The 27504-nt window shown below is 38.9% G+C and overlaps 1 protein-coding gene across 1 annotated transcript; it reads left to right on the top strand.

Annotated features, from left to right (window-relative positions):
• On the top strand, positions 1–23460 carry LOC146004669 (15-hydroxyprostaglandin dehydrogenase [NAD(+)]-like). Its single transcript, XM_083143583.1, has 7 exons — positions 1–143; positions 1511–1615; positions 2353–2476; positions 11893–11999; positions 15801–15974; positions 17416–17570; positions 23249–23460. Exons 2-7 carry the CDS (start codon positions 1523–1525, stop codon positions 23361–23363), a joined length of 768 nt encoding a protein of 255 aa, XP_082999709.1. The 5' UTR covers positions 1–143; positions 1511–1522; the 3' UTR covers positions 23364–23460.
• The last annotated feature ends 4044 nt before the right edge of the window (positions 23461–27504 follow it).

The following is a 27504-nucleotide window of genomic DNA, read 5'->3' as shown; positions in this document are numbered from 1 at the left end:
AGGAGGTACAATGAGCCGTGACTGGCACTTCTGGCAAACTCGCCCACGTCACCGTTTATTTTGTAGCACTGTTGAAGTAGACACTTGTGGCTTGTCAGCTGGACGCAGGCAGGAAGCGAGTGTTGTCTCCGAGTGATCCATATGTAAGTACACCAACTATCGGATTAGAAATTAGAGATACTCGAGTTTAGTCTCGAATTAACCGGAAGACCTATATAAAAACGAGTTACATCATTTTCATCTTTCTTTCTTTCTTCCCTTTCTTTTTGTTGTTTCGTTTTCCTTTCTTTTTCCTTTCTTTCGTTTTCCTTTCTTTTTCCTTTCTTTCTTTTTCCTTTTATTTCCTTCATTTTCCTTTCATTTCCTTCATTTTCCTTTTATTTCTTTCATTTTCCTTTTATTTCTTTCATTTTCCTTTTATTTATTTCATTTTCCTTTTATTTCCTTCATTTTCCTTTTATTTATTTCAATTTCCTTTTATTTCCTTCATTTTCCTTTTATTTTCTTCATTTTCCTTTTATTTCTTTCATTTTCCTTTTATTTCCTTCATTTTCCTTTCTTTCCTTCTTTTTCCTTTTATTTCCTTCATTATTTCCTTGCTTTCTGCACGAGAGCACAATGTTCCGTGTCTTAGATGACGTATAAACCGTAGTCAGTGTTTCAAACTCGCCGTGTTTTCACTAGAACATGACGTGTCGAGTATTTTTTTTTTACTTTTTTTAACTATGCTTGCCTAACCTAACCTAACCTTACGGAAAATGGTTTTTGGGGCTAACGTTAATGGTTTTTTGGGCTAACGTGAATGGTTTGTGGGGCTAACGTCAATAGTTTGTGGGGCTAACGTCAAAGGTTTGTGAGGCTAACGTCAATGGTTTGCGAGGTATTAGCATAATTTCAAATCCGGGCACGAAAGTAGGTATTTTCCGGTGAACAAGGTTGCAACACTGCATAAATCGACAAAACACTCGTACAACGCGCGATGAACCAGTGCACTGTCGCCATAATGTGTGTTACAGAATCGAAATGTAACAGTAAGTACTCGTAAATGTAAGAAATATACATTATGTTAGGTAGAAATGCATTATTTCACCTTAGGAAATGTTCCGCATTCCAAAATAGTAGTACGTTAGCAATGTAAAAAAGTGCGAAAATATGATTTATAGGTGTCACCCCCATACTATACTAGTACCGCAATGAGACCGCTTCAGACAACAAGTGTAGCGTATAGATAATTTTGTGTAGCAATTAGAGTCTCTCTTCCAAAATATTTTGAAAGTTATATATTTTCTACCCACGTTTAGCAATTGCACTCCATTAATCTATTTCCATCTTTCCCTGACTCTATTAATGAACTTCCCATCTCTTTCAACATATAATTACCCTCCAAATATATGTTTATAGAGTTCGTTGACTGTCTCGGCCATTAGTTCAGTGGATATCTTGCATATCGACTGTTCAAGTAGATTACGTGAATTTTGTGGTTAAAAGTACCCATGGATCATTCTTGCAGATCTCCCATGGGATGGATCCTTCAGGGAAAGTGGCGCTTGTGACCGGAGGCGCATCTGGCATTGGGCTTTCATGCACAGAGCAGCTGCTCGAACAAGGGGCACAGGTAAGCACATTCCTGCAGAGCAATCCATTGCTTATGATTGGGGAAAGGATTTTAAGGTGCACAATTATGGTCGGGAAAGGGAAGAAAAGGTTCTGAAAATTCAATGCTGGATAATGAACCTTTTGGATAATAAACCTTTTCCTGCTCCCACAAAAATAGGCAATAATTAGGCTGGAGAGTTCAATGAACTAACCGGTCTCCAACTAGCCACTGGTAATGATCAGAAATCGATCTGTATGTATCTATATGTATGGTGCCAAAAACCACACAATCAATTTTAAGCGTGTTTAAAAATAAAAAATAAAAAATCGATTTAAATTTAAAAAAATATCAGAAATTATATTTTAAATAAAAATCATGCTTTCTATTCGCCAATGTATGTGGTTAGCATTTCGGATATGATCGTGATCACTGCTGCTATCTGTCTGTCGAAACCTCACTGTCTCTCAAATATCTACAGAACTGTTCTCATAGTAATGGATCAGGAACAAAATTTTGTGGTTCCTTTCGCGGAACTCGCCCAAGATGTTGACCATTCCACTAGGCTTAAAGGAGAGCCATTAACGTTGTTTTGTAGCAATAGTAACATTGTGCTCCCTTTTAATTATTACACATTTACAGACCTCAACTCCTACAATTACAGGACGTGTTTGTTGGGAAAGCATACGAATATTATCATATTATGAACTTAGTTACCAGTTTTTAAAATATGTGATTGACTAGTACTTATCTCCTAGGTATCCATATGTGACCGTGACCCAGAAAAAGGAAACAGAGTTGCAGCAGAACTGCAGAAGAAATTCCCAGGGAGCCGTGTATTGTTCACCAAGTGCGACATCACAAATGAAGCAGAATTCGAAGGTAAGTTTCGTGGACATAGACAGGGATGTAGTCAGGATTTTCCAACTTTTGATAAAGGGAGAAAACGTGTATTGGAAAATTGTTATAAATAATAACCCGTGGCTGAACAGCCCTTGAAGGGCCTAGGCAGATCTTCCGACTGCCAGTCTCCCTCCCACATTCCTACCCAGAGGTGTGGAGATATTCAACTGATAATGGGGTGACGTGGGGTCAGCACGTTGAACCCCCAGTCATTATAGGATATTTCTGAGAACGGATTACGCTACTCACTCGTAGCTCTCCATTTTCTTCACGATGGTGGGTTGCCACCTGTCCTATACACAGGTCCAGAACACAGAGACTGAAGAACCCAGGCGGATAATTGTTAAGCGAAAACAATAACTGAAATAACAACTTGCAATCTGTCTGTCATTATGTATATCGATTGTGATTAAAAAAAAAAACTACTTACCAAAATGTTATCGAATATATTAAACGTCTATAGCAGAAATTTTACGATATTTGTAGCGTTCTTTGTAGAATGTGTGTCGTATTGGGTGAAATTCTGAAAAACAAGATTCTTACATTCTGATCTCTGTTTTCCCTTGGTGCACACCGCCAATGGAGCGGTCATGTTTACTCTGTAAAAAAGAAAGTAAAATGGAGCGATTAAGATAAAACCTGGGCCACGTAACCACTAAAATAAATAACCATATTTCAGCACGCGAGCGCTGAAAGCAGTGTGAACAACCTAGAGAAAGTTATGGTGAAAGTGCGAATAATTTATGACTTGCCCTAGTATATTGGTTCATAAAAGGTTGTTTTATTATTAGGATCTAGAGAGGACAACTTACTGTTGTACCTCATCAGAAGTAGCTATTGTCTACGAATTAACTGAATAGTGAAAAGCCTAAGATGACTTTCATGCTTGGACTTTGTTCTTTTATTCCATCACCTTGAACTTGGCCATGACACCTACCTTCCCACATTCTAACGACCAACAAACGTGCGTTTTCTCAGGGGAAAATATACGTAACTACGCAACGTCGACCTTTAATGAAGTCCTTGATCAATTTTATGAAGTAATGTCTGTCAGAAACCATACTAATAAGTAGGGAGACAAATTTATGGTAAATAAAAACTGAGGAGAGCGGTAAATAAAATGTTAGATCAGCGGTATATACCAGCGGTGGAAAAAAAAATTGGCACACACTTTTTCATTATGAGAGGAAACAACATACAAAAGAGCTATAAATTGATAAACTACTACATGTTTATATACTGTACACATACACAAGTACTTAGCTGTCCAACCAAAAAGAAAAGATCAACACAAAATCACTTGATTTCTAAATTGTATATCTCAAGTGATTTATTCATTGTATGTATTTAAAGGATATCCTTGCTGTCCAACAAATAAAATAATCACTACTGCACATACACAAACACATGTTGAAAATCACATGATGATAAACAAAATTGATTCATGACTGAACACAAATTACCCCATTGTTTCCATTGATGTGCGGGAACAGACTAATCTTCTCGCTGCTACAGCTAGCAAGTTCAATGAAACTGGAAGATGAGTAGACATTCGGGGAAAGAAAGGAATGCAGCTTGACAGGGAACGAAGTTTTCGAACTGAGATTATGTGCATGGTTAATTCAAATTTGCAGCGTCTTCCTGATGTGATCGAAGATAAAACGTTCTTCAGCTGTAAGTGGTAGGAAACTTTAGGCAAACGTTTCGTTAAAAATCGACAGTTTGCGCGCACAACCTCGATTGGCGGTTTTTGCGTGTTTTCTACTTAATTTGATGATATTTCACGGTTATTTTGCGAAAAAGCGTTTATTTCGTGGAAAAGCACCTATTTCGCATTTCTTCGCGAATGAAACTCATGCATATTTCATCATTGCGGGTGTAGTTATGTGCAGAATATTCAAAATTGCATCTTTTTTTTCACATTTCGCGATTTCGCGCATCGCGAAAATTCAATGTCCCTACTAATAAGAATAGGGGCACGGGAAAGTGCGCCCCCTTAGCCAGTACGTCACCCCAAACTGACAACTTGGATGATTTGTTTGTTCATCTAATTAAAGGCTTGGCCACACATTTCACTGTTTCGGAATAAAAGTATTTCGATTTGCTGATCCGAAAGTGAGTGGATTTCAAAATGTTACAGTAAACCCTCGTTAACACAAACTCGCTTAAGACGAACACTCGGTTAACATGAACAAAATGTTAGTCCCCGCAGGGATGTATTATATATTATAGAAAGTTTTATCGGTTAATGCGAATTTCGGTTACCACGAATTACGAACTGTATTTTAGTCCATTGCATCATTAGATCTCATTTAACACAAAGTTTCAAAGTTTTTCACAATTTTTTTCTGTTGTTACTCTGTCGTTCCTCTGCTAGGTAAGAAATCGCTCAACAATCTCTATCATCTTGTCAACAATATACTTATCAAGTATTGTAACCAACAGATTAAGATCAACAATGTGTTCAAATGTGTTTTTCTATTCTTTACAACATAGCCAGTACGAGTAACATCAAGATTAAAACTTTGACGCAATTGCTCGACAATCGCGATCATAGCGTCAACAATGAGCTTATACATATTTAACCAACAAATTCAGTTGTGGGTTCAGATGTGTTTTTTTATTATTTAAAACGTAGAAGATGGAAACCCCAAGTTGGAGTGTGCTTGATGCAATACAATCTATCACCGCATCTTGGGAATCTGTGTGACATCACAACAGAACTGTTTTTTCACCAGAAAATGATCTGTGAGTACTTTTTTAAAAAGTTAATTACTGTAGTACTGTAGTAGTATTTTCTATGATGACATACATAATACGTATTGTAGAAAGAACTGTATTGCAACAATAAAATTTGAGTCCCCGGTTAGCACGATTTTTTTTAACACGAACTCTTGATTTTTCGGTCCCTTGGGATCCGTGTTAACGAGGGTTTACTGTATTTCAAACAAACAATACGCGACAGAAACATAATCCGCACATCACTGGAAAGATTAGGGTTCAAAGTTTTGTTGTAGGACAATTGGATTCGTTCAATTTTCGAAGTGTGAATCCATTGTGCAAGACCCACTTGAATTCCGTGATTCAACAAACCGTCATCTATACCCTGTCCCTGCTAACTGTGGAGCAAGGCCGCGAATAGCGTCAGAGAAGCGAAGGAGTGGCCAGAGCGAAGCAGTATATGCTGCTGGGAAGGCTGGTAACCCCACTCCATGCAGTTACGTTCCTCTTACGTGTCATAAGATAACTTACGGGTGGCATGAGAAACTTGTCGAAGATTGTTGCATACACTGGCGCCTGCAAGGGGGGGGGGGTACGATGGTACGGCCGTTCCCCCTGTTGTTTCATGGACGCCTGGGCGACATGAAGGCAGAACGTAGCCGGATTTTATTTACTGAATGCATCCTTTGGGTTAAACTTGTTCTTGTTCTTGCGCATTGCTCTCTGACTGAAACACTTTGGAGATATGAAAAATGCAAAAACATCGTTCCTTTTCTTTGCTGCTTCAATCAACCCTCAACAATCGTGCGGAACCTGTCCTCTAACGTCAACACTTATAAGATCCATTCTCACTTTTACGAATTAAATTGTCTGTGTTTCTTTTTCCGTTCACTGCTTCAGAACGTGGCAGGCGGTTGTTCGGACGGGCTACTGGAAGTTTTTGAACATTTTAATAATCCGCAACAATAAGCGGCACGATACATTTTTTAAAAAATAGTTCGTAGTATTGCTTCCCTTCGGATACTCAGTTGTGGTCTGGTAGTGAGTGAATCTCATGCATTAGAAAAGTACGGTATATTTCTGAATATTTCTTTCTGGTTTTCCGTTTTCGCATCCAATAAAAATGAGTACAGCAAAGAAAAAAACTGTGAGGGCAGAAAATAGGAAAAGGCTACCTTGCGTCAGTCTACTTTCATGAATAATTTTCTGAAACGTTCGAAATCAGGTGAGTTATTCAAATCATTGAAAAAACGGCTAGCGAATTATTTTTGTACACTTTTCCCGAACAGTATCATAATGGGGAAAAAATGCGAATCGAGTTTCGAAACTAGAGATATTGACACTTGAATTTTTGATGATGTTTGTTGAACAAAACTTGTGCAGAAATGTTAATGTTTCACATTGCATTGATAGATTCAGATCGTACTACCCTCGTAGGCTCCTTTTGTAAGCTCAACAGTTAACCTTGGTATTTTAAACATGCACAAACATTTCAGTACAAATAGAGGAAAATTAAATAAACCTTACGACACCAGCGCCACAAGAGAAAGGCAGATTTCGTCTGCTTAGAGTGTAAGGTGGATGGTAATATTTTGTAAAGAAGGACAGAAATCAATGATCGATCATAAGTTAACTTTCATCTTTCGGGACATATTGATAAAATATTGTATGTAATACCTCGTATCATGTATACTAGGTTTCATTATAACATCTACAAAAAACATTAACAATATAGAGGCATTAATTATAATATTTAATTATGAAATATTAATAATTAAATGTTAATAGTTTCGTTAGAAGCATATATAAATATGCCTGTATAATATGGGATCCTTTTTACTAGTGTTGTATATTCCATAAAGTTCTTACGTTAATTATATTAAACTTATAAAAAAATCGTCATACAGATACTACATATAAAATTGATAGAAAAGAATAGTGTAATACATTCTACTAGAAGAGAAATCCACGAGCAATGGATCAACGGAAAAGCAGAAAATTTTAAATTTATTGAAATTCAATGTGAACAAAAATGGGATTTTGCACTTCCTTCACTTTTGCAGTAAATTGTACATTAGTCACAACAATTGGTAAAGGTATTGTAATATACAGGGTGTTTCTAAAGGTCGTTTACAACGCTTCGGAGGTGATTCCTCACACGAAAACAAGCAAAAAGTCTAAGTTCCATTTTTACGACTGAGGCTTCGTTTCCGAGATAGGAGCCTCGCAAGAGGTGACAAAGTGAACGTCACACCTAACTGGGACGAATACTATAACAGATAGAGAGGCGGTTCCAAGGGAATCATAAAAGAATCGTATGTGCTCAGTCCGGAAGTCACTATGAAAAGTTCACTGCACGCATGCGCAATGAAGTCCTCAAAGGAATTGGGGATTTCCAGCAAGAACAATACATGGAAAGGGTATGTAACGCAGCAAGAAGGACCGTGACAATGAGAAATGCGTTAAAGACAACACATCCCGACCTCAAACATCAAAACATGAGCACCGAACACAAAATCCGAAAAGTTGAGCACGGTTGCATACCCCAGTTACACGCGAGGAATGAACGAATCATGTCATGTGGCATACGAGAGACACATTACTCCACCAGGAGGAGGGAAAGAAAAACACATTATCAGGTGATTGCGACAACGTGTATTTTTACACGCGACAACTACGTAATATCCCCCCCCCCCCCGACACACACACACAACAAACAACAAATGCTACAATGTGTTATGCACAGACAGTGCGTGTCACTGTACACCAACTGAAGATGTCATTTTCACCACACAAAGGGGGTGGGGAGCAATACCAAAAGTGTTCGCACGCGATCATTGTGACGTAAAAGAGACCAGTTTTGGAAGCGCTGCACAGGCAAGTCTGGCTCTCGTAGTCTACGTTTGACCTTCATGACTGCTGTTCCCGCGAGAGGAGCTCGAAGGGTTGGTTCTCTCCGGCAGTCGTTCCAGTCGTGTTGCAGGTGCTGGGATATGATCAGCAGTTCGCTGTAGGTTGTCATACGCATTGAAGAGTACTAGTATGTTGTATTGAAAGAAGTTGACGTGGTGGAGTGGACAAGTCAAGTATCGCAACAATTGGTCTGTGGTGTTCGTACGGTGATACGGCCAATTTGTGCAGTGTGCCAGTGTTAAACAAAAACAATACTTTGCAGTTCCAGCTCCCTATTACACAGATGGCTGCGTATACGACCCAGCAGCTAGCAGACATGCATCTCATGTATGGGGAGGCACGTGGTAATAGCCGCGAGGCAAGACGTCTTTATGGAGAACGCTTTCCACATAGACCTTTACCGTCTCACACCTTCTTTCAGGTAGTGGACAATCGACTGCGTGAAACAGGGTCAGTGTTACCACCGCGGCAAGAAGTTGGAAGACCCCGAAGTGTACGCACACATCAGTTTGCAGAAGATGTGTTAACAGCGGTCGCAGAACATCCTGGAACTAGTACGCGCGTGCTCGCTCGGGCACGAAACACGTCTCATGTGAATGTTTGGCGAGTGTTGTCAGAGGAAGGAATGCACCCTTTTCAACTGCAGAAAGTACAAGAACTGTTACCTCGTGACTTTCGCCCTCGTATGGAGTTTTGCCAATGGTTGTTGCATCATCTGGACAAAAAACCCTCACTTCGGAGCAAACGTATTGTGGACAGATGAAGCCATTTTCACCAGGATTGATGTCTTCAATAGTACAGACAGTCATGTATGGGACTTTGACAACCCACATGCACTTTTTGTGGCCCATCACCAGCACAGGTTTTCAGTGAATGTGTTGTGCGGAATAGTACATGATCATTTAATTGGACCATACATTCTCCCTGATCGCCTGAATGGTCGCACATATCATGCATTTCTTAGTGACGTTCTGCCTGAACTGTTGGAGACCGTACCTTTGGCACTGCGGCAAGAAATGTGATACCAACACGATGGTGCACCAGCTCATATCGATTGTAATGTACGACATTTCCTGCATGACGTGTTTCGCAATAGGTTCATTGGTAGGGATGAGCCTGTGCCTTGGCCACCGAGGTCGCCAGATCTCAACCCTCTCGATTTTTTCTTCTGGGGAGAAATGAAAACCCTCGTATACGACACACCTGTCACATCAGCTGAGGACCTCGTTGTCGCATCAACGTCGCCGCCGCGACGGTAGCAGATACATCTGGCTTGTTTGCTCGTACTCGACAATCCTTGAAATGTCGCTGTCATCTCTGCGTGGAAGTGATTGGCAGACATTTTGAAAACCGTCTGTGATTATTGCCCTCGGCAAATCTCAGTGAGAACACTCTTGGTATTGCTCCCCACCCCCTTTGTGTGGTGAAAGTGACATCTTCAGTTGGTGTACAGTGACACGGACTGTCTGTGCGTAAGATATTGTAGCATTTGTTGTTTGTTGTGTGTGTGTGGGGGGGGGATATTACGTAGTTGTCGCGTGTAAAAATACACGTTGTCGCAATCACCTGATAATGTGTTTTTCTTTCCCTCCTCCTGGTGGAGTAATGTGTCTCTCGTATGCCACATGACATGATTCGTTCATTCCTCGCGTGTAACTGGGGTATGCAACCGTGCTCAACTTTTCGGATTTTATGTTCGGTGCTCATGTTTTGATGTTTGAGGTCGGGATGTGTTGTCTTTAACGCATTTCTCATTGTCACGGTCCTTCTTGCTGCGTTACATACCCTTTCCATGTATTGTTCTTGCTGGGAATCCCCAATTCCTTTGAGGACTCCATTGCGCATGCGTGCAGTGAACTTTTCATAGTGACTTCCGGACTGAGCACATACGATTCCTTTATGATTCCCTTGGAACCGCCTCTCTATCTGTTATAGTATTCGTCCAAGTCAGGTGTGACGTTCACTTTGTCACCTTTTGCCAGGCTCCTATCTCGGAAACGAAGCCTCAGTCGTAAAAATGGAACTTAGACTTTTTGCTTGTTTTCGTGTGAGGAATCACCTCCCAAGCGTTGTAAACGACCTTTAGAAACACCCTGTATAAAAGACGGTGTGAAACTGTGTAATCGATTTTCATTCTGTATAAGTACAGGGGGGGCTGTTTTGCTTATCGTACCCCTTGTTCACGAATCCTGAAACCGCCAGTGGTTGCATATGTAAAGGGAAGAGCACTGGTCACCCATTGGACATCCGATGAAAATGGTAACGCTGTTAAGCTATGTTTCCATGTTAGTAAAACATAAAATTCTGACCAGGGCAAAATTTATTATATAAAAAATATACATTAAAAACGTAACCTTTCCACTTTCTAACAGGGTCTTATTCAGACGAAGATTCGCAATAAATAAATTAAAATTAAATTTAATACACTTTAATTATTAAATGTTCAGTATCCCCGAAACGTCTGAAATTCCTTTATTTTCTTCTCTTTCACATTGCTACTTACGTATTCTGCATTACTAAAGATTCTTGAAAAGTGCCATTTCGTTTTTTTCACGCAAATAATCTCAATATCGAGTAATTCTTGTTTCTCCGTTTTCGCTTGCGTCACACGCAATATGGCGGAGAAATCTTGACTAGCGTTGTCGATGATCAGTGGTTATGCAGTGTTGCAACCTTCTTCATCGAAAAATACCTACCTACTTTCGTGTCACTGATTTTGTATTTTTTTCGAGGTTCGAAAACCCCACGAACCATTCATAAATAGCCCCACGAACCATTCATAAATCGTCCCACGAACCATGCACGGATAGCCCCACGAACCATTAACGGATAGCCCCACGAACCATACACGGCAAGGTTAGGTTAGGTTCGGTTAGGTTAGGCAAACATAGTCAAAATTGTCATCTTCAAAATTGTCATGTACTTGGAGAACAACGGTGTGGTTGGAAACACTGACGGGGGGTTACATCATCGAACGCACGCAACATTTGATTCACGTAGTGGAAGGACATAGAAGCAACAGCTTTCGTGCATTGGAGACACATTAATCTTCAAAAATATATGATTCACCGGCGAAATAAGTTAAGCGATGGGAAAAAACACTTCCACGACCTTTCAAAAGTGTACGGAAAGTCAGTTCGGTAAGTACTTTCTGCTGTAAAATTGAAGAAATACGTTTCTGGGATACTTAAATTTTACCTTCGCAGTAAATGAAGGCATTTCACCCTGGCGACCGTGACAGAAGGTTCTAATTTTGCGTTGCACTTGCACAATGGACTTAACTTCGCAAATTGTAGCACACAAAACTTCATTGTTAGTGCACGAACGAGACCATATTGTCCTTTGAACCTTAATCTATCCAAAGATGTGCGGATTATGTTTCTGTCGCGTACTGTTTGTTTGAAATAACATTTTGAATCTGTTACGTCTTTTTGACTAACCCGTATATGTACGTATGTTTTTCGAAGAGAGAGGCAAATCTACACATTTAGCTCGAATTGGACATGCTTATAGTATTACAGTTACAGCCATTGGCGGCGATTATAGGGGGCGTAGGGGAAAGTTCCCTACCACTTTTTGCTACTTTTGCCCCCGAACTATGCTAAACCTTTTCTACCAAGGGAAACTTCTTGTCCTCCTAGTTTTGGAACCTTAGCCCTCCCCCTCCAGTTTTCGAACCTAATCGCCGCCACTGATTACAGCATATTATGTGCTTCTCTTGTAACTGTTGGTCTGATCGCTACTTGATTCTTCTATTGCAGAAGCCTTCAAGATAACACAAGAGCAACTGGGCCACGTGGAGATATTGCTCAATAATGCAGGAATTCTGGACGACACCAAGTGGCAACAAATGGTAGACATTAACGTGGTGAGTTTATTTGTAGGAATGTAAATAGGGCTATTATATACAGAGCATTCCGTGACATTCGCTACGAGACTCAGTGGCAAGCGGCCCGGGGGTTAGCGCCAGGCCGCTTGCCGCCGAGTCTCGTAGCGAATGTCACGGAATGCTCTGTATAAAGAAATACATTGAAGCATGTTAATGTCAAATATGCATATCGATTCCCGGTGCCACATTGGGTATTGGTTCTGATCCTACTTTAAACCAGTCCCAATTACCCTATCTGATCATAACTAACTCTCTAGTTTTCTTAAACCCGAAGGTTCATGGCTGCAGCAACACAGGCCTTCCATCTGTCCCTATCCTGAGCAAAATCTATATGCTCTTGTCCATCCCTACCGATTTCCTTTAGGTCCATCTCAACATTATCCCTCCATCTTCGTCTTGGTCTACCAACTGGTCTCTTACCATCAGGTTTCTCCCGTAAACTCTTCTTTTCTCTCCCATTCGTGCCACATGGCCTGCCCACCTAAGTCTTCTTGAAGTCTTCTGATCATAAAGTGAACATAAAACAAATTTTGAGAAATATAACATTATGTTGTTTTATCAACAAGTTGACATGTTACACTGTACGTAGATTTGCTCCATGATTCCTAATGCCCTTTTTTCTATAATATCTTATGCTTACTTCACAACATTGTAATTTAGGTACTAATCTTTGAGATACTAGAGTTTGGACTCTAATTAAAAATTCACCATTAGACTTACACAAAAACGAGTTACATTAAAATTTAGCTTATTCATTTCTGCGTTAACCTATACTAACAATTCTTTTTTCGAGCAAGCCTTGTATTTTTTATCGTCGTAAGAACAAAAAAGGACCTGTTTTCTTGACTTACTGACTTATTTCCTGTTACTCCGCTACGGAGCATAGGGCCTCAACGAAGCATCGCCAACGGACTCTGTTTCCAACCATCTTCCTTATCTCGTTCCAGGTCTTTCCCGCTTCCCATAGTTCTTGCTCTATTGTCCTTCTCCAACTCATTCTTGGCCTTCCTCTCCTACGTTGTCCTTGTGGATTCCAGCTCAATGCTTGTCTCTCTATTGCCGATGGATCTTTCCTCAATGTGTGGCCAATCCACTTCCATTTTCTTCTTTTGATCTGTATTGCCACCGGTTCCTCTTGCGTACGTCTCCATAGATCTTCATTTGAGATAATATCTGGCCAATATATTCCCAGAAGTTTCCTTAGGCATCTGTTTACGAATGTCTGTAGGTCTTTAGTAATTTTCTTCGTTACTTTCCAAGTTTCACATCCATAAAGGAGAACTTACTTCACATTAGTTCTAAAAATTCGCAGCTTAGTTCTTATTGAAATTTCTCTGGCTTTCCAAACTTTATATAGCTGAATAAATGCCACATTTGCTTTCCTAATTCTTGATCTAACATCATCTTCTGTTCCTCCTGTATTTGTCACCAAACTCCCCAGATATGTAAACTCCTTAACCTCTTCAATATTTTCCTCGTTCAAGTGGAAATTTTCCATCTTTTTTACATTTGTTCTTAATGATTTCGTCTTTGTACTATTTATCTTTAAACCAACTCTTTTCCCTTCCTTATCCAAATCTTTCTTGAGTTATCATCAATTTTGCGAAACAACTTTTTCTTAGTATTGGGTAGTCGTACGTGAAACGTGGCAACGACGCAAGCACCGACTCGCAGTGCCGGCCCGCAGTTTCCACGGTTCAACGGACATCGCTGTGTGCCGTGTTGCCACGTTTCTTTACTCCGTTGAATAATAATCTGTATAAAATCGGTTTCGTAATGTGAATTGACAATGATAATGGATTTTAAAAACAGATGCAAAGAGCTTCAAAACAAGGCCAGTATTGTATTTGTAGAACTAGCCAATACTAAGAAAAATAATTTTCGCAAAATTGATGATAACGGTTTTTTGACAAATTTTAAGAATCTGAAAATTAAGAGTTGTGTTTAAAACATTTGTGCCGACACCATGCTAAAATTTCATTACAATAGGACAACCCTTTTTTGATTTATAGAATTTCAAAAAGAGCAATCGTTTGCAAGACTCAAGAAAACGGGCCCTTTTTTGGTCTCACGAGGATAAAAAATACAGTATAACCCAAGAAAAACGGGACCCAAATTTCGATGCGCTTCAGGTCTTAATTTTTTTGTCGGAATTGAATGCAATTTCAGTTATAACTGGTATATTGTGTTTGGTCTCTTCTTCTTCATTCTAGAGCATGTGTTCGAGATGACCTCTATTTAGCTCCGTGCATTTCTTGAAGCGCAGCACAAAGTTGTCCAAGACGACCTTACAAACAGACCTAGGAATGACTCTTATCTTCTCCCTGATGGTTTCCTTGAGTTCAGTGATGGTCCTGGGTCTCCCTGCGTACACTCGGTCCTTGAGATAGCCCCAAAGGAAGAAATCTGACGTGTTCACTCAAAATCAGTCTTGAGACTGATCACAGGGCCTCCAAAGTTCTCTTTCAGCCAATCTCGGGACAGGTTTGAGGTGTGAGAGCTTGCTCCATCTTGCTGGAACCACAACTTTCTCATAAGCGACGGATATAGGGTCTGACTTCGCTTGCGCACAGAACGTCTCGGACTTTGCTGAACTGACTCTCTCACGCTCTCGACCAGCTCGGCTGTACGCTTCCTGGGACGTCCTGAGTGTCTTGGACGGTTTTCACTTGCTGCATTGAGGTTCTCCACGGTCCCATACTTCTCAAAGTGGTCCACCTAGTTCTGTATTCTGCTTTTGGAGGGGGCCTTCTTACATTCAAACTGATGCATGAAAGTCTCCTGGATTTTCTTGAATGAGCCTGTCTTGTAGTAATGTTTCACGCGGTATATTCTTTGCTCGAGCTTCCATTGAGGTCTACTTGTGCCATGTCCTGCAAAATAAGGGTGATTAGTGAATGGATGTAGGAGAAATGACAAAAAGTGCGCGCAGGGCCTGATTTTTTAGGCACCCTGTATAAGGCTTACTCGAAGAAAAATTGTTAGCATAGATTAACGCAGAATTGAATAAAATAATTTTTGATATAACTCGTTTTTGTGTAGGTCTACTGGTTAATTTTTAATTGGAGTTCAAACAGTAGGTGCGAATATCTGCCCATCCTGGGTATTCCAATTTTGTGAAGTGCTACTCAATTTTCGTGCCCATTTTTGAATTAATCAAAGCGCAATTACTAAAAGAAAATAATAGAAACATCATATTTCGTTCCTGATGCACAAAGGAGCTAAAATGTATTCTCCACCCAAGGGGAAAAATTCAGGGGGGTGGGAGTGATTTATCTACACACCCAATACATGCCGAACATTTCTCAACATCCTCCTAAAATTCTTTCCGCAGGCCAAATTTCGTCCTTTTGGTACTAAATTACACCCGAAAAACCGGCCTTACACCCACAGATGGCAAATTCTGGATAAATATTCCCGCTTTGTAATACATGTGAGAATGCCGATGAGATTGGTAAAAGCTTGACGCCCACTGAGACGTCGAGAAACGCAGCAACAGACGCGCTTCTGGCGTCTGAGTTGGCGATAACCTTTAAGATACCCTGCACACTTCTGGCACGGAAATTTCGACTTCGGTTCCCCACGTTTCCCTGTAGTGGGCGTTACACCATTAGATTTCAATAGGAGCAGACAACAGAAGTTCTGTGGTTTCTGTTGCCGCGTCTCAGTGGGCGATAAGCTATAGAAAGTCTGCTGGGAATGGAGGTCCCTGCTACCTTTCAACCCGAGCACTGTACAAATGTAGTGTTTGTCTTATAAACACATATCTTTTCTTTGCAGAAAGGTACGATCAGAGGCACACTTCTGGGACTCAAGTACATGGGGAAGGACAACGGTGGATGTGGAGGGGTGATCGTCAACATGGCGTCCATATCCGGTCTCCAGCCATACAGCGTCATCCCTTTATACGGAGCCACGAAGCATGCCATTGTGGGGCTTACTAGAGCGTTCGGGGTAAGCACACTTGTTTGTATCACAGGCAACTACAGCTCTAATCTGGTCCTACGGCGGGCGACCTACATGCTGGCAAGGGAAGTGGGGAGCCGGGAAGCGACCAATCCAGCGCGATAAGAAACGCAGCACGTAATAGTTCCACCCCTCGACGTCATAACTCTCGGCGGCACCGCTGTTGTCTGGTTGGTCTGGTGCGTATTCCCCGTTCCCCAACTTCCCTTGCCAGCATGTAGAGCGCACGCCGTAACAGTAGAAAATGCCTATAGTAACAGATTGGAAATGTGTATTAGTTTCCTACTGATAAACGTGAAATCCTAAAAACCAGCAGACTTAATGGAGTATGAAGGAAGGAGTAATAATCTTTTGGAAATGAACATTAATATTTCCTAGTAGCATGTACTGTATATGATCATTAAAAAAATATCTTTCACACATCAATCCCGTTAAGCATATTTTTGAATGTTTGGTTTCTGTCAGTTTAAATCTGATATATTGAAACTCGTCTATTCATTCTCTCAAATTCAAATCTCGCTCAGCATTCAAAATTGTGCAAGTCTAAATGTAAAATTTCACCTATGTATCTCTGCACATGTAATATAGAGAAAATTGATTTTCTGTCACTGTCTTAAAGGGCATTCACCAAGGGCGCTCGACGTTAATGTCAGTGGGAAATGTGTGCTATAATGTATCAAGCATTTGTCATTCTTTTTTCTTTTTTTTCAATTATCATTTCTTCATTCTCAATCATGGCTGTTTCAAAATTAATATTGATGTAGTAACTTATTGTTCGTCATGTTTGTTGTATCTTGTGTTCGAACATTCTGAAGCAGAATACACATATATGTTATTTGCACATCTTGTTACGAGTTCTTACTTTTCATTTTTGTGCGACTAAGATGTGATACACCTTGGCCTTCCCGATGGCGCAGTTGTAGCGTCGTCGCCTTGTAATCAAAGGGTCCCGGGATCACAAAGTGGTTCGGATTTAACTTTAAACTGTAGGTCCATTCCCGATTAGCCTTACTGTGCATAAAGTGGACTTAAACACGAAATCAATCAATCAAATCAAACCTTGGCGTTTGAAAAATAAATTCGAAGGACTTCAAGGTCGTTCCGTTCCTTTCTATAACATATATTCTGACATTGGTGTGTTTGATTTATACTGTTATTTTTATTAGTCAAAAAGTTAAACTTGTTTGCCTATAAACAAATAGCAATTCCATTATTAATGAAATATATATATATATATCTCCAATTACAACGTCCATGAGGTTTCATATAATTCATTTTTTTCCACACGTAGAAACTAGTAGGCACGGAATTGTCTATGTTGAATATGAAATCACTGCCCTATATTTCATGCAAACTTACGTCACACTTGAGGACGCATTGTTCCCCTATTCTAGACAATTGATTCTTATATTTGCATTCCTCATGGCAGCTGGAGGCCCACTACAAGTACAGCAATGTGAGGGTCGTGGCTATGTGTCCTTCAACCACCACAACAGCCATAGGGGTTGGAATAGAAAGCAAGCTGATCGTTTCTAAGGATGTCATACAAGACTACAAAAAGGACAGGATACCATATCATCAAAGGCAAGTCTACTTAAAGAACCAAGAAAACTGAATTGGAAAAGTAGAGAAATTGTATCTTGAAGATATCCGAAACCATGAGTACGCACTCTAGAGCTTGTTTGTGACGAGTAGAACATCTCTACAGTGTACAGCGTGTTCCGTTTAAACCTCCCACATTTCGATTCTTCATTGCTAAAAGGTTATGAAACATAATGGAATGCGAGTGGTACTAGACGAAAGAGAAACTCAAAGGGTTTTATTGCATGACCTTGAAGTTTACAGTTCTCTCACTATGCAGCGCCACAATCGCATAAAGCACAATGGCGACTCCGCAGCAGCGCGCACAATCTGTATTCTGGTATGCAGAGACCAAATCAATCATTACAGTGCAAATAAATTACCAGAGAGAATATGATTGGGAAGCATCTGATGGGAAAACCATTAAGGCATGGTGTGAAAAGTTTTTGGCGACGTGTTTCGGAGGAGAAGGTGGAAGAAATTCGAGCGGGATTTCAGAGAAGCCCGGGTAAATCACTTCGCCAAGCGTCCAAGCAGTTCAAAGTTCAAACTTCGCACACCATGCCTTAATGGTTTTCCCATCAGGTGGTACACCTCCATATTCTCTCTGTAATGATTGATTTGGTCTCTGCATACCAGAATACAGATTGTGAGCGCTGCTGCGGAGTCGCCATTGTGCTTTATGCGATTGTGGCGCTGCATAGTGAGAGAACCGTGAACTTCGAGGTCATGCAATAAAACCCTTTGAGTTTCTCTTTCGTTTAGTACCACTGCATTCCGTTATGTTTCATAACCTTTTAGCAATGATGAATTGAAATGTGGGAGGTTTGAACGGAACATGCTGTATTACAAGAAACAGTTACTTCAAAGTGTGTTTGTGCAAGTGACGAACATTTCTCATTAATAATAGTCTTACCTTGCTTCACAATCGCAAAATTGAAACAGATTACATACACTCATGTGCGGGGGGCAGTTGTTTTCTTCTTTCACGATTTTTATGTAAAATGTCAGGAGATTGAATGGTCCCAAGTTTCCAACAATACCAGGCGGTATACAGATGCAGGGGTGATGTCACAAGATTTCCTTTTCGATGGGCTTATACCAATGGTTCCCAAAGTGTGCATCGCGGCGCCATGAGCCGTCGTGGCTGGCTTACAGGGGCACCGCGAAATGTTCCAATATTTTCAATTGTAAATTCAATCAATGATATGATTGTTCCAAATATGTGCTTATTTAGTACTTTTTACACATAAGATTTTTCTGAATTTAAAATACGTATTTATTTCTTTAAATTAAGGCAAGCAACCTAACCACAGTAACTGAGCGTTGCAAGTGTTAGATAGGCCTACATTCTGACTTAGGCGCTGCAGGAAAATTTTAAAACACTTAAGGCGCCGTGTAACGAAAATGTGTTGGAACCTCTGGCTTTGACAATAGAGTATAGAAAATTTGTTTTTCGAAGGGCGCAGGAACATGGATGTCACCACAAATTTTTATAGGGAGGCCAGACCATTTATGAGACTTGATTAGTAGAAAGAAAATAAATATCATTACCATGGTTGTAGCTGTAATACAATAATAACTATTATAAACTAATAAAAATAAGCCAATTGTATTCCAAATTTATTATTATTATTATTATTATTATTATTATTATTATTATTATTATTAAGATGGGGAAGTTTTGATACTTCAAACAGTTAGGGAAAATTTTACTCATTAAGTTTATATCGTATGGCCTCTCACATAAAACTATAATGTTTGGAATTTTGGAATCTGTGGAATCATTGATCCTTTGGATTAAGTGGTATAATATGATAACTTAATATAACATGGTTCCTGTCATTTACACTGAATTCTGCCGACCTAAAAATGTTTATACCTTGCTTATTCTGTTTGAATAAATTAACTTTATTTCTGCATTTTTGTAACTTGATAGGAACGATGCCCATTTCTAAGAGGGGTCGACGGACCTGCGGCGCCCCCTCCCCACGCCCATGGGCAGGAATTGTAAATGCCAATATTACATAGCTGCATTCTAAGAGTTTGGACAGGGTACACAATAAAATATTTCCTAATTACCATTTTCTTTTTCATTTAAATTTTTGATTATCTCAAAATCTTCGGAGAGGATGTACCTCAGGGGTGAACGAAATATTTTCGGGTGCGCTCTGCTTAGGAAGCCGTGGTTGATGGTATTTACTTTTCTGTTTCTTTTTTCCTCTTTTTCCTTCTCTTCTTCTTTTTTATTTCTCTATTTCTTCATCTGTCGGAAGACTTACCAATCACATAATTAAATAAGCAAAATTATTTGTTTACTATCATGGGCGTAACTTGGGACCTAACTTTTGGGGGTGTAGAATCGAACTTGGAGCTTAACTTGCGGGGGGGGGGGGTAAAATCGAACTTGGGTCCCAACTTTGGAGGGGGGGCAAAATTGAACTTGGGGCTTAACTTGTGGGGGGGAGCAGAATCGAAAAGTCTTCGATTCCATAAAAAATCGTTCAGGATAATTTGTAAAATAACTGATACATGTACGAAATCACAAGAATTAATCTTTAATACTTTTCTCTGAAGTTCTCTGACGGTTAACAGAAGTACCAATAACTTGTACATTTTAATAAACCTGACAATTTTTTAGAGGGGGGGGCAAACAGCCACCTTGCCCCCGCCAAGTTACGCCTATGTTTACTATTGTATTCTGTGAAGATGATTCATTTCATCAGAACTTAGATGAAGGTAAGGAGTGGATTGTGATTATCGACAATTCCTTTGAATTGAATTGAATTGAAAAGTCTTTTTATTTACTACAGAGCGAGATTCAGCCTTGGGCTGCTCTACCACCTAACTCTGGTGAATAAAAGTTACAATACATACATTTATAATACTGAATAATACTGAAATCAAATAACAAAACATGAATGAATTTGACATAAATGAAAAATAATAAAATTATAAGAGAATACAATGACAGATACATTAACACACACACACACACATACACACGTGTACATACGCAATTTCCAAATCGATACTAAAATAGCATGCATACAGGATGAAATAAATATTCGTTTTGTCAGATAAGTGTTTGCAAAATACATGGTTTTACTTTACTTGATTCCTGTTGCTTAGCCGTACGAGCTAATGCTCAATTGTTGTCTTTGCAATAAAAATAGTACGACTTGTTCTTTGAAGTTTTTGGGTGTTGTAGCAAAGGAAACATAATCGGGAAGAGCATTCCAAACCTTTGCAGAGGGAGAAGGAGCCTTTGAAACTGACAGCAGAGTGGCGGGGAATGTCGATTTTTCGCCGACCTCTAGTATTGTATGGATGTATGGAATTTCTAAATGCCAGTTTCTCGTGGAGATAGCTAGGTTTTTGCAATTTTAATACTTTATATATTGTAGAACACTGATGCAGAAGGCGTCGCCTAGACATGTTAAGGATTTTGTATGTATTGAGCAAGGGTAGGATGTGCTGATTTCTCCTGATCGAGAGAACGTAACGAATGCAAGAATTCTGTATTTTTTGTATTCTGTTCGATATTTTACGTTGTAAATTCGTGCCGTACACCACATCACAGTAATCGAAAATAGGATATATTAGAGTTTCGATGAGATATAATTTCGTTTCTTTAGTGAAAAAGTCTCTCCTCCTGTAGAGTGATCTCATTATTGTTAGCGCTTTTGTGCATTGAGCTGAAATATGCCCTGCCCAGGAAAGTTTGGGATCAAAAGTAAGGCCTAGATTTTTAACGGTTGGTGCATAAATTATGTTTTGGTTTTTAATTTTGATGTTAATTGTATCATAATTTACTTTTTCAAGATAATAGTTAGAGCCTAAAATTGTGTATACGCATTTATTCTGGTTAATTGCGAGCCCATTTGCAGTGAGCCACTTGTTAAGGGTATGTAGATCATTGTTTAGATTATCTATCTTGTTTAACAAATCCGATGGTGATGACGATATCATCAACTGCGTATCATCCGCGTAACAATGTATATTACAATGGCTGATGGTCTTTGATATATCAGCGACGTATAAGGTGTATAAAAGGGGGGCCAGAATGGAACCTTGCGGGACTCCTCCGTTTATCGGTGATGATCCGGTGTCGGCAGGGTAAAAAACTCTTTGTCTTCTTTCGTGTAGATATGATTGGAACCAGTTTATTACAGGCTTCGAAAAACTGTAGTATTTCATTTTTGCTAGGAGAAGGTTATGATTGACAAGATCGAAAGCTTTAGAACGGGTGTAGCATTCAGGCAATATTATATTAATTTTTAAATTATTTTTCTTAGCAACTTCAAATATGTAACTCGATCAATTCATGTGAATTCATTTTCCTTGATGAAAGTTGTTTAATTTCAGAATATTCCTCCCCATCTTAATTTTCAGCTACAGAAAATACATTATTTGTAATTGTGACCGGTGTGCCACTTTATGATCTTCCCGAGTCTTTCAGAACACTCTGTGAAATATATGGGTTTACTGAAACAATTTTATTATATTTTCACAAAGCAAACTTTACTCGACATTTAGACATCTACACACTTTCTTTATAAACATTTTTTTTGCCTGTGACGGGTGTGACAAATTTTTTGACGGAGCATGCACGTGTAGGATTATGGAACAATGTAAAGGCTATGAAAATTATCATAAATAGATTCTTCAAACTAAGGTTTGTTTTAGAAATGAAGTAGGAAACTTTGGAGCTTAAGATATAGAAACAATAAATGAGACAATTAGAACGAAATTAGAATTATTTTAGGTTTCTTATGGTATAATACTGTAACATAATGAAACTAAATTAAGCGTTAACACCACACATAAAATCAAATTTCTACTATAAAAAGTAATAGGGTTGAAACAATGTTATTTAAAAAAACATGAAACTAATGTTTGTATTAATAATTCCAAATTAGTTTTCCCTTTAATTTCACATATAATATGTGATACTTTATATAAAAATAAAATTAACCTTTGTCCACATTCACATGGAATGGCTCATATACAGTTTTGTGTTGATAATGACTAAGTTATTATTATTAATAATAATTCATTCATATGTACTACTAATAATAATACGCATAAAAGTAATTATCATGAACTTTGCTTTTCACCACTGCTGATCCATAGACGTAACAATATTTTAGGTATTCAATAATTTATCATTTTAAAATTGTCCTTGACTTTAATTTCGTTGTGCAAATATTAGTGATCTTACCTAGACATAATCTAGATAATCATCTCTATTCATATATCATATTTTTTACCTGTTCATGTAATAACAATTATTAATTTGTCTATAATATTTTTATTAAACAATAATCAACAATATCAATACAATATTATCAACAATAATAATAATAATAATAATATGTGCTGTATAGGAAAGGAAAGCCCTGCCAGAATTCTATGATTGGTAATCGCTGTCCGCGCTCTTCAACCCCTCTCTGACGTCATCACTGACTTGAACTTAACACACATATTGAAATAATGACGATTTACCACTCAATGTTCATATTTCTATAAGTTTTTGCACATTACTTTACAATATTTTAAAATTGTATACAAGTATGAGTCATGGAATTTGTTGTATTTTTTATGATATGAAAACTTTGTCTTATCTTATTTTACAAAAATGAAACTACTAGTAATATTGTATATTTTTATATTTTCAGTCCTCTATCAGTAGCCAAAGGAGTCCTGTATGTAATTGAAAACGCTGAAACAGGAACGGCGTGGGTGTCCCAGGACGATAAGCCAATCACCAAAGCAGAATTTATATCCTATTGACAAAAGAGGCTCGTTCTTATGCCGTGTACTGTAATTATTTTTTGGAAAACCTATTCATTTGTAATAAGACAAAGATATTAAACTTTTAGTAACAAAACCACCTTTTAATACTTTAGTTCATGGTGGGCTACGTGTAGGAGGGCATGTTGTCACTTTCTTGTGATTTTATGGATTGGAAGTCCTCACAGATGTGAACATTATTGGTCGTGGTGGCTGTGGGGGATCCCCTCTTCACTAGAACCAGTATTTCTGTTCATAAAGGTAAATTGTCATCTATACCAGACAGGGGCATAATGGCATAACCAGCGGAGCCTGGTAACATTTCATTTGAGGTACCAAATTATTTGCAAAATTGACTATTTTGAACAAGTATCAATATGCCTTCTGCGTTCTAATACAACAAAATACTCTTTTAATTTTATATTTTTTCAATATTTATTTCCTATCATTTCAAAATATCAACTTGTATGGCATTTTAGATGCCACGGCATACCGTATTTGCCGGCGTATAGGACGCACCAGATGGTTTCTTCTCAAAACATACCTTAAGGAAATGGCATCCTGTAAATGTTCTGTATTTCAGTGTAACGTCTCACGAAGAAACAATGCGTTCTTAATTTCCTTAATTGATCTGGAACTGCTTCCTTCCGAGATGTCACCATTGGCAGATTTAGTAAGTTCCCTTAAAAGTGATGCCGGGCCAAGTGTCCCGGGTTCGAATCCCGGCCTGGGCATGGATGTTTGTGAGTGTCCATTCATCGATTTCATCATGTTGTCACTCATCCCCATCTTCGCAAATTAGCCAAAAGTGGCACAAAAGGAGAAGTAAAATAAAGGAAATCAATCAATCAACCTTAAAAGTGATGACTATTATTAACAGTGACGATAACATTGTCCAAACTAGTGCATTACACGTTACAGGTAATTAGTGTTGTACCCGATGTTTTGTAAAAGAGAATTGGTTACAATATGAATGCTTTAGTGACAGCGCCTGAAAGAAAATTTTACTGCAATTTTTTATAGGCATTCATTACATGTAAGGTGAAGTCCACTAGAAGATTATTACCGTGATTGCCAGTGTGAGATTCTCACACTTTCTACCAGTAAACAGATAAGTTATAATTCAGGGTAGAAAGTTTTGTCTGTCCTGAAGTTTATGTCTCTACTTATATAAATTGTTTACAATGTCTATTTTACCTATTGCTCCAAAAGAAGGTATCTCGCACTAATCCTTATCCTTATTTTAAAAGACATTGATACACTATATGAACTTGCATTTTAAGAGATATACAAGTAAATCGATAACTTTCGATACAGACGGAAAATAAATGATATTACAGTGTTCAGAGAGCCTTTCCCCTGACCATGGTTCATTCCTAACTAAACATTATCATTGTGTCTATTAGATATGATCCTTACTCACTACACATTCCAGAAATCACTAACATTTTTATATGTATCAGGTTGGTATTAGGACGAAAGGGTTCTAATGAATTAAGTAGCGTTTCGCTCTATGATCTAGTTCATTTTTCTGCAATCTGTGACGAACATCTTGAACTTTTTTTCCACGGCTAGTCTCAATTGATGAGTATTGGGTACGCTATTATGTCCATGAGACTCTAGATGGAATGGAAACAATTGAAACATCCCTTTTCCCGACCCTAATAAAAGCAGTCTTGAAAGGTCTTACCTTAATTTGTCTGATTATTTTGAAAGGGTGGGACATCAAAGAGAAATGACCTGGACTAGTGTCGAAAAGCATGTTGTTTCTCACAGCTCTATTGAAACCCGCTGGTGCTGCCTGAATACTGAAATACAGTAAAACCTCGTTAATCCGGACTAATGGAAGGGATAAGTTGACCGGTTTAACGAGTCAGGATTAACTGAAATAACCTAAAATAACAGTAGAAAGTTCATTAAAACTCCGTTTATAGCAACAAAACACGTTTATTATGGTGTATTTAAAGAGCATAGGCATAAATACACTATACAGTACAGTAAAATTTAAAGCAATACAATGCAGTACGTACATATATATGACGAATGCGATTGTTGACTTGTAACCACATTTAAAACCTTTCATTCTGCCTTTTTTTTGCCTTTTGCCTGTCCGGATTAAGCGAAGTCCGGATTAACGAGGTTATACTGTATCATATTTTGCCGATCTTCCATGTACACATGACTTTCACACCCTCGGCAACTGAAACAAGGACTGTGTGGTAAGATATTCCATAACTACCACTTCGTGATAACGTACTGTGTATGTTCCCAGATGCAGTATGACACCCTTACAAAGGATAGATGCGCAAGTGTCTGCATCGGTGGGAGAAGTATGTAACACATGGCATTCATACGTAGCTTGCATGTAAAGATAAATTTAAACCATATCAACGTCTTCATAAAAATAGTTGTTATGTTTATAAGGGATATAAAATGAAATTTTGCAATGTTCCATTTACCGAAGTAAGCATCCCGTGACTTAGTTGTGAAATATTATGCAGTTACACGAGAAATAAAACATTCAATGATAAGCACTATGAGGCTAACAGAGACACTCGCTAAAAACATGAAAAATACCGGTTTCAGGTTACCTATGGAGAGATACAACAACTGACCTTCGTAGAGGGGTGGCTTTTCCAAATATAAGTTTAAGTGTCGGTTGTACCTGTCTACATATCCAGCTTCAATTAGCCTATAGAGGTAAAAGTTCATCGCTGGAAGATAAGGTGACGTCTTAGGCACCACGAAAGAAGTCATGAGTAACCCTAACTCAACCTTAGGGATATGCAGGAGAGGGTAGCCACTGGGTGTCGAGTAGTACTTCTTGGCCCATTCTGCTGTCAAAGAGTTAAGGTAGACAATGGCTGTGCGATTGTGAGCTACACGCCAGAACATTGGATTGGGATCTGAAAATTCCTCATATCTCTTCAGTCTAGAACCTAAGAAAGACTGAAGATGATTAACGTAAGAAGAATATGATGCAATGGGTAGCCCTGAATCAAGAATATCCTCTAGATCTTCCATGTCTCTCTCAGTATAAGGGGATGCCATGAACTGAAATAGACCACTCTGGTATGACGTGCTTGTTATCAAGAACCCAAGCAACGAAAGAATGAACACAGATCTTAACCCAGTGTTTCTGGGCTCATCGTGGACGGATATCTGCAGGGCTAAGGAAAGGATTTTCAGTGCGCTTTCTGTGAACGTGGGCGCTCTGTCGCCAGACACAAACATATGAACGAATCTCTCTCCAGTCAAGTTGAAAAGGTACAGCCCGATAACTGCCAGCCATAGGTGTGGCTTAAATGGAAGAAAAAGACGCAGCCATTGTGGAATCGGAAGTGCCTTAGGAACAAGGAAAACATGTCTTTGGAACCCAACGATTGCCAGAAAGTCCACAATTTCGTTTGAAATAAACGACATTTTATGTGGGAGGAAGTTGATATCGTATAAATTAGCAGAGCTATTCGAACGGTAACCCCAGTTGTTGCTTGGATAGTGAACGTTGCTGTTGGGTACAAGAACGGGTGTGAAGTTCATATGGTTCACCACCTCCTCCATCATCTTCGCCAAGCTGTTGTCATCCACTAGATAAAACCTACCATTCTTCCTCACCAAGTAAATACCAGTACCATGATGTATATACAGAGGATAGCCTTGGACATTGAGTGTTTTGTCACGTAGACTTTCAACTTGTTCCTCAATATTCCCCGAAATTCCAATTAACATGGATTCTCGTCTGAATGGATTGTAGGACACAAGACTCAAGCACGACTCCTCCACGATTGCACAGTCACTTCTCTTGCCTAGAATACTAGCATCAGCTATCTCGTTCTTTCGAGCCTCATAGAATATGCATTCATTTTCAACATCGTTGTTTACTCCCGTCGGCGTCGCCATTATGAATTTGCCCCTTGGATTCCAATACAAGTTCCGAGACTCGGCTAAGGCTCTACCAATTAATCCACAATTGTCAGCCAAGATTAGGAAGCAATGAGTTTTTCCTATGAATCCATCGGAGATATTCATTGCGTACAAATCCGTGATACTGTTAATCGTAACAGCATAGACAAACTTATGAAAGAATGTTCCCAAATTTCTGTCAAGGATGTTGTTATCCTGCAAATCAGTGATGACTGAA

Source organism: Lepisma saccharinum, chromosome 22 (assembly GCF_977018435.1).
Source record: "Lepisma saccharinum chromosome 22, izLepSacc3.1, whole genome shotgun sequence".
Lineage (NCBI taxonomy): Eukaryota > Metazoa > Arthropoda > Insecta > Zygentoma > Lepismatidae > Lepisma > Lepisma saccharinum.
The sequence above is the reverse complement of the archived record's forward strand: the minus strand, read 5'-3'. Positions and strand labels throughout refer to the sequence as shown.

Excerpts from the sequence above, each read along its gene's own strand:
- LOC146004669 (XM_083143583.1), top strand. The coding sequence starts at position 1,523 with ATGGATCCTTCAGGGAAAGTGGCGCTTGTGACCGGAGGCGCATCTGGC. Across the intron at positions 15,975-17,415 it reads GGCTTACTAGAGCGTTCGGG|CTGGAGGCCCACTACAAGTA; the intron begins GTAAGCACACTT and ends TCCTCATGGCAG. Across the intron at positions 17,571-23,248 it reads AGGATACCATATCATCAAAG|TCCTCTATCAGTAGCCAAAG; the intron begins GCAAGTCTACTT and ends TTATATTTTCAG.